Source organism: Geotrypetes seraphini, chromosome 2 (assembly GCF_902459505.1).
Source record: "Geotrypetes seraphini chromosome 2, aGeoSer1.1, whole genome shotgun sequence".
NCBI lineage: Eukaryota > Metazoa > Chordata > Amphibia > Gymnophiona > Dermophiidae > Geotrypetes > Geotrypetes seraphini.
Window position 1 is genome coordinate 203,881,614 of NC_047085.1, and position 17,258 is coordinate 203,898,871.

A 17,258-nucleotide genomic window follows, 5' to 3' on the forward strand; every position below is an offset into this window, starting at 1 on the left:
CAACACTGTTGATTACATCCTAAGGCACGCCGATATCGCTGTTATACAAAAAAGTATAGCAGAACGCTTAGAAGCTTACCATGTAAACCTAATGAAACTTCACCTCCCCCAAACACAATGACAAGTTATAAATTAAATAAATGAAGATTGGGAAGTGAGGTTCACATATTTTAGCTTAGCTATGCATGTTAGGGTGGGTGAAAAAAAATGAATATTATGTCTTTGGTAACCTTAGTCAGGACTTGAACCCTTGCCCTTTGGAAGATACATGCAGTGCTTTTAAGCACTTGAGCTATGTTGGGGATTTGGGAATGGGAGTCTCCAGAAATGACTTTAGGTACAAGCTTAGAAGCTTACCATGTAAACCTAATGAAACTTCACCTCCCCCAAACACAATGACAAGTTATAAATTAAATAAATGAAGATTGGGAAGTGAGGTTCACATATTTTAACTTAGCTATGCATGTTTGGGTGGGTGGAAAATAAAAAGAATATTATGTCTTTGGTAACCTTAATCAGGACTTGAACCCCTGACCTTTGGAAGATACATGCAGTGCTTTTAAGCATTGAGCTATGTTGGGGACTTAGGAATGGGAGTCTCCAGAAATGGCTTTAAGTACAAGCTTTGACAAGGGGTAATCATTGCAAGTATCTACAGGTGTATTTGATCTGAGAACACCCAATGAACGTCCAAAACTATTTCAAAATTCTAACGGCTTCTATGACGTCAGATGCTACTTTATGGTTAGGGTTAGGGCTACAGTTAAGTAGCTCGGTAGCTCAGTGAGTAAACGTGCTGTACCAATCATCCATAGGTTGTGAGTTCAACTCCTGGCTTGTCTTTTACTTGATTATAACTTTTACTTGATTATGCTGCAGGAGTGTGTTGTTGGGGTGTTGCAGGGGTGTCTAGGATGACAGAGAATAGTCACTTGCATTTTCAACAATGCATTTGAATTTCTTAAGATGAAACCTTAGTGAGCCAGGGGAGGAAGGTCACCGCAGCCTCGCGCCTCAGATGAAAAGGTTAATTTTTGAGGGACTGTGTAAGCTGATCTGGGACAGTCTTCAGCGACTCGGAGCCCTCCTCCCGGCTGGGCAGAAGGAGGAGGCTTTGGCGGTGGTGGTTTTGGTGGTGAGTGAGGGCGGGAGGGGGGAGTCACCTGGCTGCTGCATCTGCACTCCTGCTAGCCACAGACCTACTGATCACAGAGCAGAGATCACAGAAGCACGCAGGTATGTGCGCATGCGCGGCTAGGGTTTTATTATATAGGATATACACCTATCGCATCTCATTTTCATCACAAACACATTAGTGAGACTATACACAATACATTACAAAGTTGAGCTTGGGTTTGATAAAATAAACAGCATAATTTTGACTCTGTATTACATTTATTGAACCATTCTTAAGAATATGGGTGTTGCATCCGTGACAACGGTGCTTTACACCATTGAGCTACCAGTCTTTTGCCTCAACTGACTGTGATATGATAGCTAAGTAGAGTATACTTTAGCACATCACTAAGGTATGCTATGACAGGGGAACCAGAGACACAGGTGTAGGTCAGTGAGTAAAGGCACTATATTGATCAGCTGTAGGTTGTGAGTTCAACTCCCGGCTTGTCTTTTACTTGTGGCATATCTACCTTCCAGGTGCACCTTGATGATGTCACAATGAGATCAGCATTGTGCTGCTTGCTACTTCCTCTTCCTGTGAACTAGAAGCCGCATTCAGGTCTAATCTGTGTTTTGATTCTGTTTCTAAGTTGGGCCAGTGTAAGTTATGGGATTTACCTTTGTTCTGAAGAATGAGCTGATTGTTGCAATGTTTTAAGACCAGGAGAGTGTTCTTTCGAGCAAGATATCACTTCTAAACTATCCTCTCTGAAATAATGTCTCTGGGAAATCGAGAGAAAGCTTATTGGATGACTTAGGGTGCCTTTCCTGCCAGTCTTTGTGGAACTTAAACGAAGTTTATATGGTGTTCAAAGTCCTATCCTTTCCACTTCTAATAGGAGGTGAGCAGTGTTCCCTCTAAGCGGGCGGGTGTTGTGAGCAAACTTTTTTCACTGTGAGCTAAAAATATCGGGCGCCAGCAAGTTATGAGCCAAATAAATATGTTGCTTTCTACCACAGAACTTCCTTACGTTTGTATGGAATCTATCCCCTTTCAACTTTAGAGAGTGCCCTCTCGTTCTCCCTGCCTTAGCTACTAAGTCTATTCCCTTCAGTACCTTGAATGTTTCTATCATGTCCCCTCTCAATCTCCTCTGCTCAAGGGAGAAGAGGCCCAGTTTCTCTAATCTTTCGCTGTACGGCAACTCCTCCAGCCCCTTAACCATTTTAGTTGCTCTTCTCTGGATCCTTTCGAGTAGTACCGTGTCCTTCTTAAAGTACCAGTGCTGGACGCAGTACTCCAGGTGAGGGCGTACCATGGCCCGGTACAGCAGCATGATAACCTTCTCTGTCTCTTCAGTCCAGCATCTGCCCCTTCCATTCACTGTCTGTCTTTCCCTGCCATCTCTCCTCCTGCCCCCCCCCACCCCCCAATTTGGTCTAGCATCCATCATCTTCCTTCTGTTCCCCTCATGGTCTGGCATCTCTATCCTTCCCTCCCCCCTGTGGTTTTTAGCATATCTCTCTTCTCATTTCCTCCACTCAGATCTGATCATTCTCTGCTCTCCCCTTTTCTTCTCTGGTCTTCCTTCTCTATTTTCTGCCTCCATCTAAATTAAATTCTTTCTTACTATTTAGTCCCGTTTCCCTCTTTTCACTGTGTCTACACACAGCTTGTCACCCCTTTCCCTCACCCCTCCATTATCTTACTATTTTCTTCCCCCTTTATTTATCTCCTCCTTCCATCCAGTATGTGTTCTTTCCCCACTTCCATTCAGCATCTGCTCTCCCTTCTCAACTGACATCCATCTGCCTTCTGCTCTCTCTCCCTTCTTCTCACTTCCATCATCTGTCCCCTTCTCTCTCTCTCTCATCTCCTCCATTCCATCATCTGCCCCTTCTCTCTCTCTCTCCCCCCCCCAACTTCCATCATCTGCCCCCCTTCCCCTCACCTTTGTGGGTCACTTTCTTTCCCCTGAGGGTGGCTCATGTCACAGGGGAAGCTTTGGCCGAGCAGAACCGCTTGATTGACAGTGGAACTTACTTGATTGATGTCGATGCTGGGGCCCGTTGCCGTTTGAAGGAAAAAAAAAAAGGTGGAAAAAAGGAACCTGTAAAGGCGAGAGGAAGGGAAACCTCCAGGACAGCTGCTTTTTGCCCTCCTTCAGCGGCCCAAGAGTTCAGACCAGCAGCGGCAGCTCTGTATGCTTTTAACTTCGGCACAGAGCTGCCCCTAATCAATAGTTTAGCGCGGTTTCATGAGGCAGCCTCGGGGCCTTTGATAGCCGGCCCGCTTCGTTGATGCGATGTGGGCCGGCCTAGCAAAGGCCCCGAGGCTGCCTTATGAAACCGCGCTAAACTATTGATTAGGGGCAGCTCTGTGCCGAAGTTAAAAGCATACACAGCTGCCGCTGCTGGTCTGGAGGTGCGGAGACAAGGCAGGAGGCAAACGCGGTGGAAGGCAGGAGTCCCGGCGAAGGCAGGAGTCCCGGCACAGCGACTGCAACAGGAAGTTGCAAGTCAGCTGACGCCGGCCTTTCGTTGCGGCGGGGACCGAATCCTTCGCGGACCGGCAAGATTTTGTTTGCGGACCGGCGGTTGAAGAACTGTGCTCTACACTGTGTGCGCTGTGACGAGAAACTTGTGCGCTGCGAGGTAATATTTTGTGCGCCAGCGCACCCCAGCGCAGCTTAGCGGGAACACAGGAGGTGAGTATGACCTTTCTGTGTAGCATATATCTACCGGTTCCCACCTTCCATACTGATAATGTAAGTTCAACACCCACTCGGTACGTTTCATCTTCTAGTTCTCCTTTGAAACATAACATATTTTTTTTCCTTGTATTGATGGTAAACTGTACAATTCTGATATCCTAGAGGAAAAAGATACAACACAGCAGTGTTCTCTGTCTGCCATTCCCTACCTCACTGATATTGCTAGATCAACTAATATATAGTTTACAAAATGGTATACTGTGTTTTAGTTATCTTTTTCATCATCCTATACTTACAATGCTGAATGAGTGATAATAAAGAGTATAAATAAAGTATAATCCAAAAAAAAAAAAAAAAAACGTACCCACGTCTATCACGGGTCCATTGGAGACGTCTTAATGACGTTTCAGAAACCTGCGTCTATTTTGCGCGAAGAGGTTATAGGGACGTCTACCGCACGCCTATGTACCGTTTGATTGACACTTGCGTTTGCCGGACGTCTAAAGCACGCCTATGTTAGACGTACTAATAGAGAATTTACCCCTTAATATGTAGCATAAATGAATCAAAATATAATTCCATATTTAAAACAATAGTCACTCTACATAGCATAACTTCAACCCCAACAAGGACAAAATCAGTTTCTTCAGAGCCCGTCCCAATAACTCTCCAAAGAATATATATCCCCTTCCCTTCCCATATAATATACAGATCTCTTTAAACTCAGTGCATCCAGTATATTAATTTGTCCCAGTCTTTGCTATCACATGAAGCAGTGGTATGCTGACATGAAACTACATGCTCAATATCTACCAGTAATCAAAATATGGCTTTCCAGTTCTCCATAGAAAGCGCCAAGGGTTGTTTCCAGCAAAATGCAACTATACATTTGGCAGCTGCCACTCACAGCTTTATTGCCTTACTGAGCAGCCAGGTGCCGGATCCATTATAGAACCCTAATAAACAAGCTTGGGATGTAATAGTCAAAGAGATTGATAATATTTTCCAAAAGCATTATCCCAGCATCCAATCAAAAAGTTTGTATCAGTCCACAAGTCCACCATATACTCTATGTAAAAAGGTGTCCACATCACCAGCAAACATGTGAAGTCAAAGAGAACATCTTTTTCAGATGATTAGGAGTGTAATACCATTGTGTAATAACTTTATAAGCATTTTCCTGCATCAGTAGACACAATGAAGATTTTTTGACTTCCCAAAAATTGTATTCCATTCTTATGAAGTGAATACTCTTTCCAAGTTTTGTTCCCATTTAATCATAAAAGAAAGTCTGGGTGTTTGAACCCTCTAATACAGAGTTTCTCAACTTCTTCAAGCCAAGTACCCTCTAAGTCTAACAAATATCAACTGAGTACCCCCCGCCCAGGCTCCACCTCAGAACCCCCCTATAATATTACTACTAATTGTAATGCTTTTTCTTCCATCCATTTTCATATACGCACAATATGATCTTATTAATACATAATGGTAACCACAAAATTTTTTAAAAACACAAAGCATACTGTACGCAGCAAAAATGTTAATTATCATATTTGGGGGGGAGGGTCAAAGAGCTCAGGGCAGATGACTTTAAATATCTAATGTCACCTCAGTAACAACTATAGAAAATAGACCAGTATAGTGCAAAATATAGACAGCAGATATAAATTCTCAAAACTGACACATTTTGATCACTAAATTGAAAATCAAATAACTTTTCCTATCTTTGTTATCTGGTGATTTCATGAGTCTCTGGTTGCACTTCCTTCTGACTGTGCATCCAATATTTCTTTCTTTCTGCCTCCTTCACACTTCCTCTCCTCCGGACCTCATTCCCTTCACCCAACCAACATTTTTCTCTGTCCCTCTATGAGTCCAAGTTGGCATCATGTCTCCCTCTCTCTCTCTTACTGTCCTTTTTTCATTCCTTCCCTTGCTGCAAAGGGGATGGGGACAGAGGGAGAGAGAGAGATCCAAAGTGCATCTCTCCAACTCCCTCTGCTGCCATATCCAACATTTCTCCCTCTCTCATCCCCTGGATCATGTGTAGCATTTTTCACTACTGCCCACCAGCTGCATGCCCAACATTTCTCCTTCTATACCCCTCTCCAGCACCATGCCACACCTCTCCCTCCATAACTATGTCTGACATTTCTCCCCCTTGCATCCCCTTCAATCTGTCCCTCTCTTCCCTCTCCACTACCATATCCAACATTTGTCCCTCCCAACCTTCTCTTCCACTGCCCCTCTCACCTGACCACCTGACCCAGGGTTCCATTCCAATGTTCGATCCGGGTCCCTTTTGTCTTACGGCTTGGCTCTTGAGAGGGAACACATAGATAAGAGAGATTATTCAGATAAGTGATCTTCACTCTCTTGGGGTCCTAGAGGCTTTCCACTTCTCAGGCTTATGTGCGTGTTTGGCGTATTTTTGAAGAGTGGTGTGTCGCGCGTGGAGTGGTTTCCTTTCACGCCTCTTTGCCTCACATCTTGCAGATCTTGCAGGATGGCCTGGACAGGGGCCTGGCCTGGTCTTTTCTCAGGATTCAAATGGCGGCTTTGTCTGCATTTCATTGTTTGCTGCAGGGTAAGCGTTTAACTTCTTATTCAGACATGGTTCGCTTTTTGAGGGCAGCCAAATTGATTTGGCCTCTGGTGCGGTCTTTGGTTCTGGCCTGGGATCTTAATCTGGTCCTGTCCGTGCTCCTGCAGCCTCCCTCAGAGCTCCTGGGTTCCTGCTTGTTGAAGGACCTTACTCTCAAGGTGGTTTCCTGGTGGCCATTACTTCTGCGAGATGCGTTTTTGAGCTGCAGGCTTTCTCTTATAGGCCTCCCTTCCTGGAGTTTTCTAGAGAGCGTGTAGTTCTGCGGCCTATTCCTTCCTTTCTGCCAAAGGTGGTCTCGCCTTTTCATGTCAATCAGTCCGTGGTCATCCTGGTCTTGGGTAGTTGGGAGGGCTCTTCGGAGCAGAGGCAGTTGCGCAAGTTGGATGTCTGTCGGGTTCTCCACTCATGTTCAGCAGACCCAGGAGTTCCGGAAGTCGGATTATCTTTTTGTCCTCTTATTGGGTCCTTGTAAGGGGGACGGCGCTTCCAAGGCTACCATTGTGCACTGGATCAAGGAGACTATTGCTTCTGCATACCTTCTTCAAAAGAAGCCTGTAGTGGAATTTCTCAAGGCTCATTCCACTAGGGGTCAGGCAGCTTCTTGGGCTGAGTCTTCTCTTGTGCCTCCGTGGATATCTGTAAAGCTGCAGTTTGGTCTTCTTCATTCTTTTGTGCGATACTACCATGTGGACGTTAAGGTCCGTCAGGATGCGGTGTTCGGTGGGCGTGTTCTGGTGGCAGCCCTCTAGGAGTCTCATCCATGATGGGAACTTCTTTGGTATGTCCCATCAGTGAACTGTTCCAGTCTGGAGAGATGCTAAAGAAGGCGAAATCAGGTTCTTATCTGCTAATTATCTTTCCTTTAGACTCTCCAACTGGCACAGTCCTCACCTTGTCTGTCTGTCGATTGTTCTTTCGTATGAAGAGTGTAATTTTTTTTTCCTGCGGGTTCTAGTATTTTTATAAGGTCAGAGAGATTAAAAGAACAGTGGCTTTGGCTCAGCTGGCATAGCTGTGGGGATGTTTGCTGATTGGGTTTTATCTATGCACTTTCCAACAGTATTGTTCAATGTTAGTTGTTATTCCTGTTCAGAGTGTTGTTCCTGTTATGATTAGCACTTCTTAGTTCTGCTAGGCTATTTGGCAGACTGGTTAGATTAGGGGGAAGCACAGCTTCATGTATTATAGCCAAAAGTTCTGTCTCAGTCTCCCTCTACTGGACATGGTGAGCTATTGCCCATCAGTGAACTGTGCCGATCTGGAGAGTCTAAAAGAAAGAAAATTAGCAGGTAAGAACCTAATTTCTCCCTCTCTATGCCCAACAATTTTCCTCTTTCTTCTTTTCCCCATGTGCACCATCTCTCTCTCTTTCTCTTTCCCTCTCACTCACACACTCATGCCCAGCAATTCTCCCTTTCTATTCCTTTCTTCCCTTGTGTCCCAAGTTAGTGTCCCTTTCCTCCCGCCCTTGTGCACCAAGTTAATGCTCCCTCCCTTCCTTCTGTGTCCTGAGATCATGCCCTCCCCTCCCTGCCTTCCAGCCTTTTTCTCAAATTTGTGCCCCTCCCATCTCTGACATCAGAGAAATGCCTTCCGGTTCAGCTTCGGCAGGGGAAGCATGCAGCTGGTGGGCAGGAAGGAGGCCTGTTTATAAATGGGAACCTTGGTGGCGGTGAACGACAATGGCTCCACATTGGGTGCGAGGGTGGAGGACTGTTGGACCTGCAATAGGGAAGAAGTAGGGCTGTTGGACTCACAAGGGGGGCTGCATCTGCTCCCGTGATCGCAAGGGGGGCTGCTGACTGGGAGGGGTGGGAAGGGAGGCAACTCGGGGCAGATCTGCAGGGCAAAGAAGAAGCACTGTGGATCAATTTGGAAACAGGAACTGGTGAATATATTTACATTGGTGTGATATACAGGCATAAGAACATAAGCAGTGCCTCCGCCGGGTAAGACTATAGGTCCATCCTGCCTGGCAGTCCGCTCCCGCGGCGGCCCAAACAGGTCACGACCTGTCTGAATCACCAGAAGGGGCTCCCTTGCCACCTTGGTTTCTCATTGAAGTCCTATCTTCCCATCGTAGTCCTAACCATCCGGTCTTGCACATGCACGACCTGTTGGGTTTCTATACTTATTACCTGGTTAGCTTTCTATACCTGTGTTACATCCCAGCACCTCTCTCAGTATCCCACGATCCCTTTATCCCTCAGGAATCCGTCCAATCCCTGTTTGAATCCCTGTACCGTACTCTGCCTGATCACTTCCTCCGGTAGCGCATTCCAAGTGTCCACGACCCTTTGGGTGAAAAAAAACTTCCTTGCATTTGTTTTGAACCTATCTCCCTTCAGTTTCTCCAAATGCCCCCTCGTACTTGTTGTCCCCTTCAGTCTGAAGAATCTGTCCCTATCCACCCTCTCTATGCCCCTCATGATCTTGAAGGTCTCTATCATATCTCCCCTGAGCCTCCTTTTTTCCAGAGAGAAGAGCCCCAGCCTATCCAACCTCTCGGCGTATGGGCAGTGTTCCAGCCCTTTTACCAGTTTCGTTGCTCTCCTTTGGACTCTCTCAAGTACTGCCATGTCCTTCTTGAGGTGTGGCGACCAATACTGAACGCAGTATTCCAGATGTGGACGCACCATCGCTCGATACAATGGCATGATGACTTCCCGCGTCCTGGTTGTTATGCCCCTCTTTATGATGCCCAGCATCCTGTTGGCTTTTTTCGAGGCTGCTGTGCACTGTGCAGATGGCTTCAGTGATGCATCCACCAGCACACCCAAGTCTCTCTCAAGTCTGCTGTCTCCCAACAATGTCCCCCCCAATTTGTAGTTGAACAACGGGTTCTTTTTCCCTATATGCATGACCTTGCATTTTTCCACGTTAAAGCGCATTTGCCATTTGTTTGCCCAGTCTTCCAGCTTGTCCAGGTCCCTTTGCAGGTCCTCACACTCCTCCCTGGACCTAACTCTACCGCACAGTTTGGTATCGTCTGCAAATTTTATAACCTCGCACTTTGCCTCCTTTTCCAGGTCATTGATAAATATGTTGAAGAGTAACAGCCCCAGCACCGATCCCTGTGGCACACCGCTCGTGACTCCCCGCCAGTCAGAATATTGGCCCTTCACTCCGACCCTCTGCAGTCTACCCGACAACCAGTGCTTGATCCATCTGTGCACATCCCCTCCCACCCCGTGGTGCCACAGCTTCCTAAGCAGCCTTTCATGTGGCACCTTGTCGAAAGCCTTTTGAAAATCGAGGTAAATGATGTCTATGGGTTCCCCATTGTCCAACCGACTGCTTATTCCCTCAAAGAAGTACAGAAGGTTCGTTAGGCACGACCTTCCCTTACAGAATCCGTGCTGGCTTGTTCTCAGTAGGCCATTCCTCTCGATGTGCTCGCAAATGCCGTCCTTGATCATAGCTTCCACCATCTTCCCTATAATTGAAGTCAGGCTCACCGGCCTGTAGTTCCCGGGGTCACCCCTTGATCTCTTCTTGAAGATAGGTGTGACATTCGCCAATTTCCAGTCCTCTGGTACCTCACCAGTTTTCAAGGATAGGTTGCAAACATGCTGGATTGTGCCCGCTATTTCTTGTCTTAGTTCCTTCAGAACCCTTGGGTGGATCCCGTCCGGGCCCGGTGATTTACCGCATTTTAACCTGTCTATCTGTTTGAGGACATCCTCCTTACTTACCTCTATGTGCTCCAATTTTTCGGCCTGTTCCCCACTCATGAGCTCCTCTGAGTCCGGTATATTAGATGTGTCTTCGCTCGTGAAAACCGACGAGAAGAACGTGTTCAACCTCTCAGCTACCTCTTTATCCTCCTTAATCACTCCCTTCCTATCCCCATCGTCCAATGGCCCCACCTCCTCTCTCGCTGCTCGCTTCCCCTTTACGTAACTGAAGAATGCCTTGAAGTTTTTCGCCACCCTGGCCAGCCCCTCTTCGTATTCCCCTTTCGCTTTTCTAACCTCTTGGTGGCATTCCTTTTGGCATTTCCTGTGCGCCTGGTGATTTTCCTCCGTTGGGTCCTTTTTCCATCTCCGGAAGGATACTTTTTTGTCATTTATTGCCCTCTTTACTTCAGTTGAGATCCAAACCGGGTCCTTTGATCGCTTGTTCTTGCAGCCTTTCCTGAAACTGGGGACGTACATTCTTTGTGCTTCCTGCAGGGTGTCCCTGAATAGGGTCCAGGCGCTTCCCACAGTCTCCATCCTAAAGATGTTTCTGAGCTTCCTCCCCACCATTTCCCTCATAGCAACATAGTTCCCTTTCTTGAAGTTGAGCGCAGTTGTTGCGGTCCTCCTTACTATGGGTGTCCCCCTTTCTAATGTGAATCTGATCGCGTTGTGATCACTGTTGCCTAGTGGTCCTCCCACTTCTACCCCTCTTGCAGGCCCCCCTAATCCGTTTAGGATGAAGTCAAGAGTAGCACCCCCTCGCGTCGGTTCTTTGACTAGTTGCTCCATGAAGCAGTCCCTCACAGCTTCTACAAATCCTGTTTCCCTAGTGCAGTTGGAGTGACCCGTACTCCAGTCTATTCCCGGGTAGTTGAAGTCCCCCGTCACTGTTACACTTCCAGTCCTGCATTCCTGTCTCAATTCCGCTTCCAAGTCGTGTCCGACTCCTTCTGGCGTACCAGGTGGGCGATAGTACAGCCCCAGTTTTATGCCTGCACCCTTGTTTCCCGGCAATTTGACCCATAGCGATTCCAGCCCCTCTGCCTTCATTGCCATATCCATCCCGACCGAGTGGATAGAGTCCTTTATATATAGTGCTATGCCTCCCCCCTTCTTGTGGGTCCTGTCCCTCCTGTAGAGCTTGTACCCCAGCAGCGCCACATCCCATTGATTTTCCTCTGTCCACCAGGTTTCTGCAATTCCAATTATATCTAGGTCCTCCCCCTTGGCCACGACTTCTAGTTCCTTCTAGGCCTCCTTCACAGACGGAATAAGTGGACAGAGATTTAATAATAGACATTCAGAATATATTTAAAAAGGGTAAGTTTTACTAAGGTGATTTTAACATGCTGGATGTTGATTGGGCCATCCCTATTGCGGGGTCTTCTATAAGTAGGGAGATCCTGGATTTTCAACAAGGAGAACTGTTCCAGCAGTTGGTATTAGAACCCATGCAGGATGGGGTCATACTGGACTTAGTGCTTACAAATGGGGAAAGTGTTTCTGATGTTACAGTGGGTGATCATCTGGCATCCAGTGATCACTGCATGGTACAGTTTCCCCTGCCGAAGCTGAACCGGAAGGCATTTCTCTGATGTCAGAGATGGGAGGGGCACAAATTTGAGACAAAGGCTGGAAGGCAGGGAGGGGGGGCATGATCTCAGGACACAGAAGGAAGGGAGGGAGCATTAACTTGGTGCACAAGGGCGGGAGGAAAGGGACACTAACTTGGGACACAAGGGAAGAAAGGAATAGAAAGGGAGAATTGCTGGGCATGAGTGTGTGAGAGAGAGGGAAAGAGAAAGAGATGGGTATAGAGAGGGCTCATTCAAAAGCAAAGGTTTTAGACTTTAAAAAAGCTAACTTTCTTCGAATGGGGGATTACATCAAGGAATTGTTGCCTGGATAGGAATGTCTGAAAGGAGTGGAAATGCAGTGGGCAAAACTGAATGGAGTAATTGTAAGGGCAACAAACCTTTTTATGAGGCAAGTAAGTAAAAGTAAGAGAAAAAAAGGCCGCTTTGGTTATCAAAAGTAGTAGCTGTAAAGGTAAGGAATAAGAAATTAGCTTTCATAAACTACAAAAGATCGCAGAAAGGAAGACAGGCAAAAATATCTGGAAAAGTTAAGAGAGGCTGATCGTGTAGTCAGGAAAGCAAAGATGTAAATGGAAGAAAAAATAGCTTACAGAGTAAAACGGGGAGACAAGAAATATTTTAGATATTAGTGATAGGAAGAAGTGCAAAAGTTGCATTGTGAGAACAAAGTTGGAGGGGAGAAACATGTAGAAGCTGATAAAAAAAGGCTGAATTGCTTAACAAATATTTCGATTCTGTTTTCATGGCTGAAGCGCCAGGAGCAGGATTGCAGCAGACAAACGTGAATAGGGATGGAGCAGTGGTAGACCCTGATTGATTTTCAGAGGGTAGTGTTAGTGAGGAGCTAGCTAAAATAAAAGTAGACAAAGCAATGGGGCCGAATGGTGTACATCCGAGGGTGCTGAAGGAACTTAGGGAAGTTCTAGTGTCTCCACTTACTGACTTTTTCAATGAGTCTCTAGAGTCGAGAGTGGGTAGGACTGAAGAAGGGCAGATGTGGTCTCTCTCCTCAAAAGTGGAAGTAATGAAGAAGTAGGGAATAACAGGCCATTAAGTCTGACTTCTGTGATAAGCAAATTAATAGAAAAGCTTTTAAAACAGCGAATGGTGAAGTTTCTGGAATCCAGTGAATTACAGGATTAGAGGCAATATGGATTCACTAGAGGTAGGTCTTATCAGACAAATCTGATCAATTTCTTTAACTGGGTGACCAGAGAATTGGATAGAAGGGGTGTGCTAGATGTTGTGTATTTATATTTTAGCAAAGTCTTTGAGAGTGTTCTACACAGATGTCTAATAAATAAACTAAGTGCCCTTGGGATGGGTCCCAAAGTAACGGGTTGGGTCAAGAGCTGGTTGAGTGGAAGGCGACTGAGGGTAGTGATCAATGGAGATAGCTCTAAGGAAAGGGATGTTACCAGTGGTTTACCTCAAGGTTCAGTTCTTGGGCCTGTTCTTTTTAACATTTTTATAAACGATATTGCTGAAGGACTGTCAGGTAAGATTTGCCTCTTTGCGGCTCAGTCCTGGGAACATCCCTTTTTAACATATTCATAAGGGACTTGACCCGAGGGCTTCAGGGAAAAGTAGCGCTGTTTGCCGACGACGCCAAACTGTGTAATATAGTAGGTGAAAGCGATCTCACAGATGGTATGGCGCAGGATCTGATCAAGTTGGAAAACTGGTCCTCAACATGGCAGCTGGGCTTCAATGCAAAGAAGTGTAAGGTGATGCATCTAGGCAGCAGAAATCCATGCAGAACATACACCTTGAATTGAGAAACACTAGCTACGACCTCAGAAGAACGGGACTTGGGAGTAATCATCAGTGCAGACATGAAGGCTGCCAAACAAGTAGAGAAGGCCTCATCCAAGGCAAGGCGGATGATGGGATGTATCAATAGAAGCTTCGTCAGCCGTAAACCTGAAGTCATAATGCCACTGTACAGAGCCATGGTAAGACCTCATCTAGAGTACTGTGTGCAATTCTGGAGGCCACATTACCGTAAAGATGTACTTCGAGCTGAGTCAGTTCAGCGAATGGCCACTAGGATGGTCTCTGGACTCAAGGGTCTCTCATACGAGGAAAGACTGGGCAAGTTGCAGCTCTACTCTCTAGAGGAGCGCAGGGAGAGGGGTGACATGATTGAGACGTTTAAGTACGTCACAGGTCGTGTCGAGGTGGAAAACGACATATTCTTTCCTAAGGGACCTTCAGTCACAAGGGGGCACCCGCTCAAACTCAGAGGAGGGAGATTTGGTGGTGACACCAGGAAGTATTTCTTTACAGAAAGGGTGGTGGATCACTGGAACAAACTACCGGTGCAGGTGATCAAGGCCACTAGCGTGCTCGACTTTAAGAATAAATGGGACATCCACATGGGATCTCTACGTGGGTCGAGCAGCACTCTGACTTAATGGGGTGGGACAGTAGAGTGGGCAGACTTGATGGGCTATAGCCCTTTTCTGCCGTCATCTTTCTATGTTTCTATGATACTAAAATCTTTTATCCGCTGGCACAGGAGTGCCAGCAGCTTCTAGGTCAGCCTAGAAACAGGATACTTAATAGATATCAATATCAATTTGATAAATGGATTTTTATTATTTTTATGAAATAAGGTTACAGAAGCTTATCTAATTTAGTATATATAATCTGTATTGTGCATACTTTGTTTGAATAAGTTAGGGTTGTACTTTGTCAGTTAGTATCTTTTATTGAATTGTGTTATTTCCTTTTATAAGACACTGTTATCTGGCTCTGTATCGTAAATACTTTGTAATTTACTGTGTAAACCGCCAAGAACTGTGTGGCGGTATACAAAAATAAACTATTATTATTATTATAATGTTAATCAGGATGTGTTCAGGGTGCTTGTTTCACTTTGGATCCTCAGTTCTTGCTGTAGGCATAGCAGCGCAAGAAGATGCTGCTTTAGGGTCCTTGATACTACAAGCAGGCTCATCCGTCCCACCCTAGAGTTTGGGGACTCCTTAGGTACTTCCCTTAAATTTAATTTTCTTAGTTTCATTGTTCCTCTCAGAGGTTTATTAATGTTTTAACTGTATTACTGTTTCTTCAGTGATTGTCTTAAATTCATCTGAACAGATCAGACACCTGGTATCGGGGAATTCCCCATACCCCTCCTTCTGTCGTCTTGTGTAGAGCTGTCACCTGCTTTAGTATGAACAGAAGAGGGCGGGAGAAGGAGGAGGAGTTGAAAAGCTATGATTGAAAAGCAGTATGCTCGTGAGCACAGATGGACAACCTTATGGTTCAGCATACCATCCGTATCTTCTGGAAAAGATATTATCAAGGTAAGAACCTAATTTTCTTTTAACAATTCAAAATCTAACTTCTGGCTCTATGTGGATTGCAGACCACACTAGTTCCCACACCTTCCTGTACTGTTGCCAGTGAGCTGGAGATCTGCCAGCTCTGTGCTTCTCTAAGACCTTAGTTTCATAAAGCAAATTACGCCAATGCATACTGTATATGTTGAGGGATCTAGCTAATGTCAGCAAACCAATAAACACCTATGAACACATAAAAACATAAAATAGTTCATCTTCACTCTTGGTGGTGGCTCAACCCAGCACTGAAAAGCTGCAAATATAGTCAACGAGCACTAATAAATCTAACATAAGTTGTACATGTAAGTCTGCAGAAATTCTTTCTATGGAATCTATTATTCCTGATTGTGAATGATCAGCTCATTTTCTAATGTGTCCCATAATATATATGACAGCATTCAGGATGTGTGTAGTATGGAGGTTTTATTATTATTGTACAACTACTTTAAATATTGTAATTGTGTGTGGTTCAGAGAATTATGTTACATTTACTTTAAGTGGCGATTTGCTTTCTTTTACAGGCAGAGGTGCAGAAACAGTTGGATTTCAGGCTGATAGAAAAGTTTGATAACAAATACAACAAGGTTGTGAAAGAAGTAAAAACCTTGCAAGAGGAATTCGAGAAGAAGCAAGATGAGACACAAAATCTGGAGCTGTGCATGGAGATTATCAAAAAAGAGAACCTAGAGTTTCAACAGCAGGTTAGAATCAATCTTTCATTTATTTAATTTATAAACCACTTTTACAAACTGTAAAATTTAATCAAAGCAATGTCCATAATACTGTTTCCAGGGCAATAGGTGAGACATTCTGGACAGCTGGGTTATTTCCCCACACCCGCATGCTGCAGAAGAAATCCACTATGGATTTTTCACTCTTCCTCTGGTGTACTTCACTTTGTAGTTTAGCGCGCTGTACAGTTTTTTCCTTCTGCACACATGACTGCAGTTGTGTGTGTTCTGCTCTCTCCATTTTCATCCTCTTTTCATGTAATTTTTTGCTTACTGCAAATTTGAAGCTTTGACTGCTTGAGAATTCACAGACTTCAGTCAGCTACTGTGAGAGCTCTAAAAGCAAGTTTGCAGCATGGATCCTGTCAGGTCATAGTGAGTATATAGGATGACAGCCTGTGAGAGATATCAGGAAGGTTGGAAAAGTGGGGTTTTGCGTGTTTCTGGATGTTCCACCTCATGAAAAATCCTAAAATCATCATTTTTCAAGTTCTACAGAGTGGATGTAGCTGCAAGACAGGACTCAGCTTTTGGGTCCTCGGGCCTAAGAGCTGGCGCAGCAAGCCCACTCTAGCTATTTGGGGTACTGCTTTTGTACGTCCCAACTGTTTAGAATGTCTCACCTATTGCACTGGAAAAAGAGATTATGTACTTACCCTGGTGGGCTCTTTTCCAGTAAATAGGTGAGACATTCTAATAATAATAACTTTATTCTTCTATGCCACCATAATCGTGCGACTTCTAGGCAGTTCACAACTGAAGAGAGCTGGACAATCAGCGAGTTACAATATGCAAATAGAGAAATTACAGAATACAGTATACAGAATCTTAAAATGCAGCAAATTACAATATACAGTTTGTTTAGAATTTCAGAAGGGCCCTTTTAGAAAAAGTGGCGAATTACATAATAATTCTAGATTCCCCACCCTGTCCTTCCTGTGCCTGCTTACAATTTTCAGTCTGTTTATGCTTTTTAACATGCCGGATGCTGATTGGGATGTCCCTATTGCAGGGTCTTCTAGAATTAGGGAGCTCCTGGATTTTCTACAAGGAGAACTGTTCCAGCAGTTGGTAATGGAACCCATGCAGGATGGGGCCCTACTGGACTTAGTGCTTACAAATGGGGAAAGTGTTTCTGATGTTACAGTGGGTTATCATTTGGCATCCAGTGATCACTGCATGGTATGATTTAAAATAGAGCGGGCTTATTCAAAAGTAAAGGTTCTAGACTTTAAAAAAATGAACTTTGTTTGGATGATGGATTATGTCAAGAAATTGTTGTCTGGATGGGAACATCTGTAATAGAGAATGACATGGGGAAAACATTTGTCCTCACCCTGTCTCCTTGAGCTTGGCCCCATCCCTTTCCTGTCCCTGCTAACTCAGTCCCAGTCTCTGACCCCGCAAGTGCGGTCCCTGTCCTTGCAAACCATCTGTTATCCCATGGGTGATGTCACC

General features: G+C 45.1%; 1 protein-coding gene across 6 annotated transcripts in view; it reads left to right on the forward strand.

Annotated features, from left to right (window-relative positions):
* CAGE1 (cancer antigen 1) overlaps positions 1-17,258 on the forward strand; it is a 157,642-nt gene that overhangs the window by 52,396 nt on the left and 87,988 nt on the right. For all 6 annotated transcript variants that reach the window (XM_033934725.1, XM_033934722.1, XM_033934723.1 and 3 more), the window contains exon 5: positions 15,591-15,770. In XM_033934725.1, the coding sequence (XP_033790616.1) occupies positions 15,591-15,770 (180 nt within the window). The remainder of the gene's footprint in view (positions 1-15,590; positions 15,771-17,258) is intronic.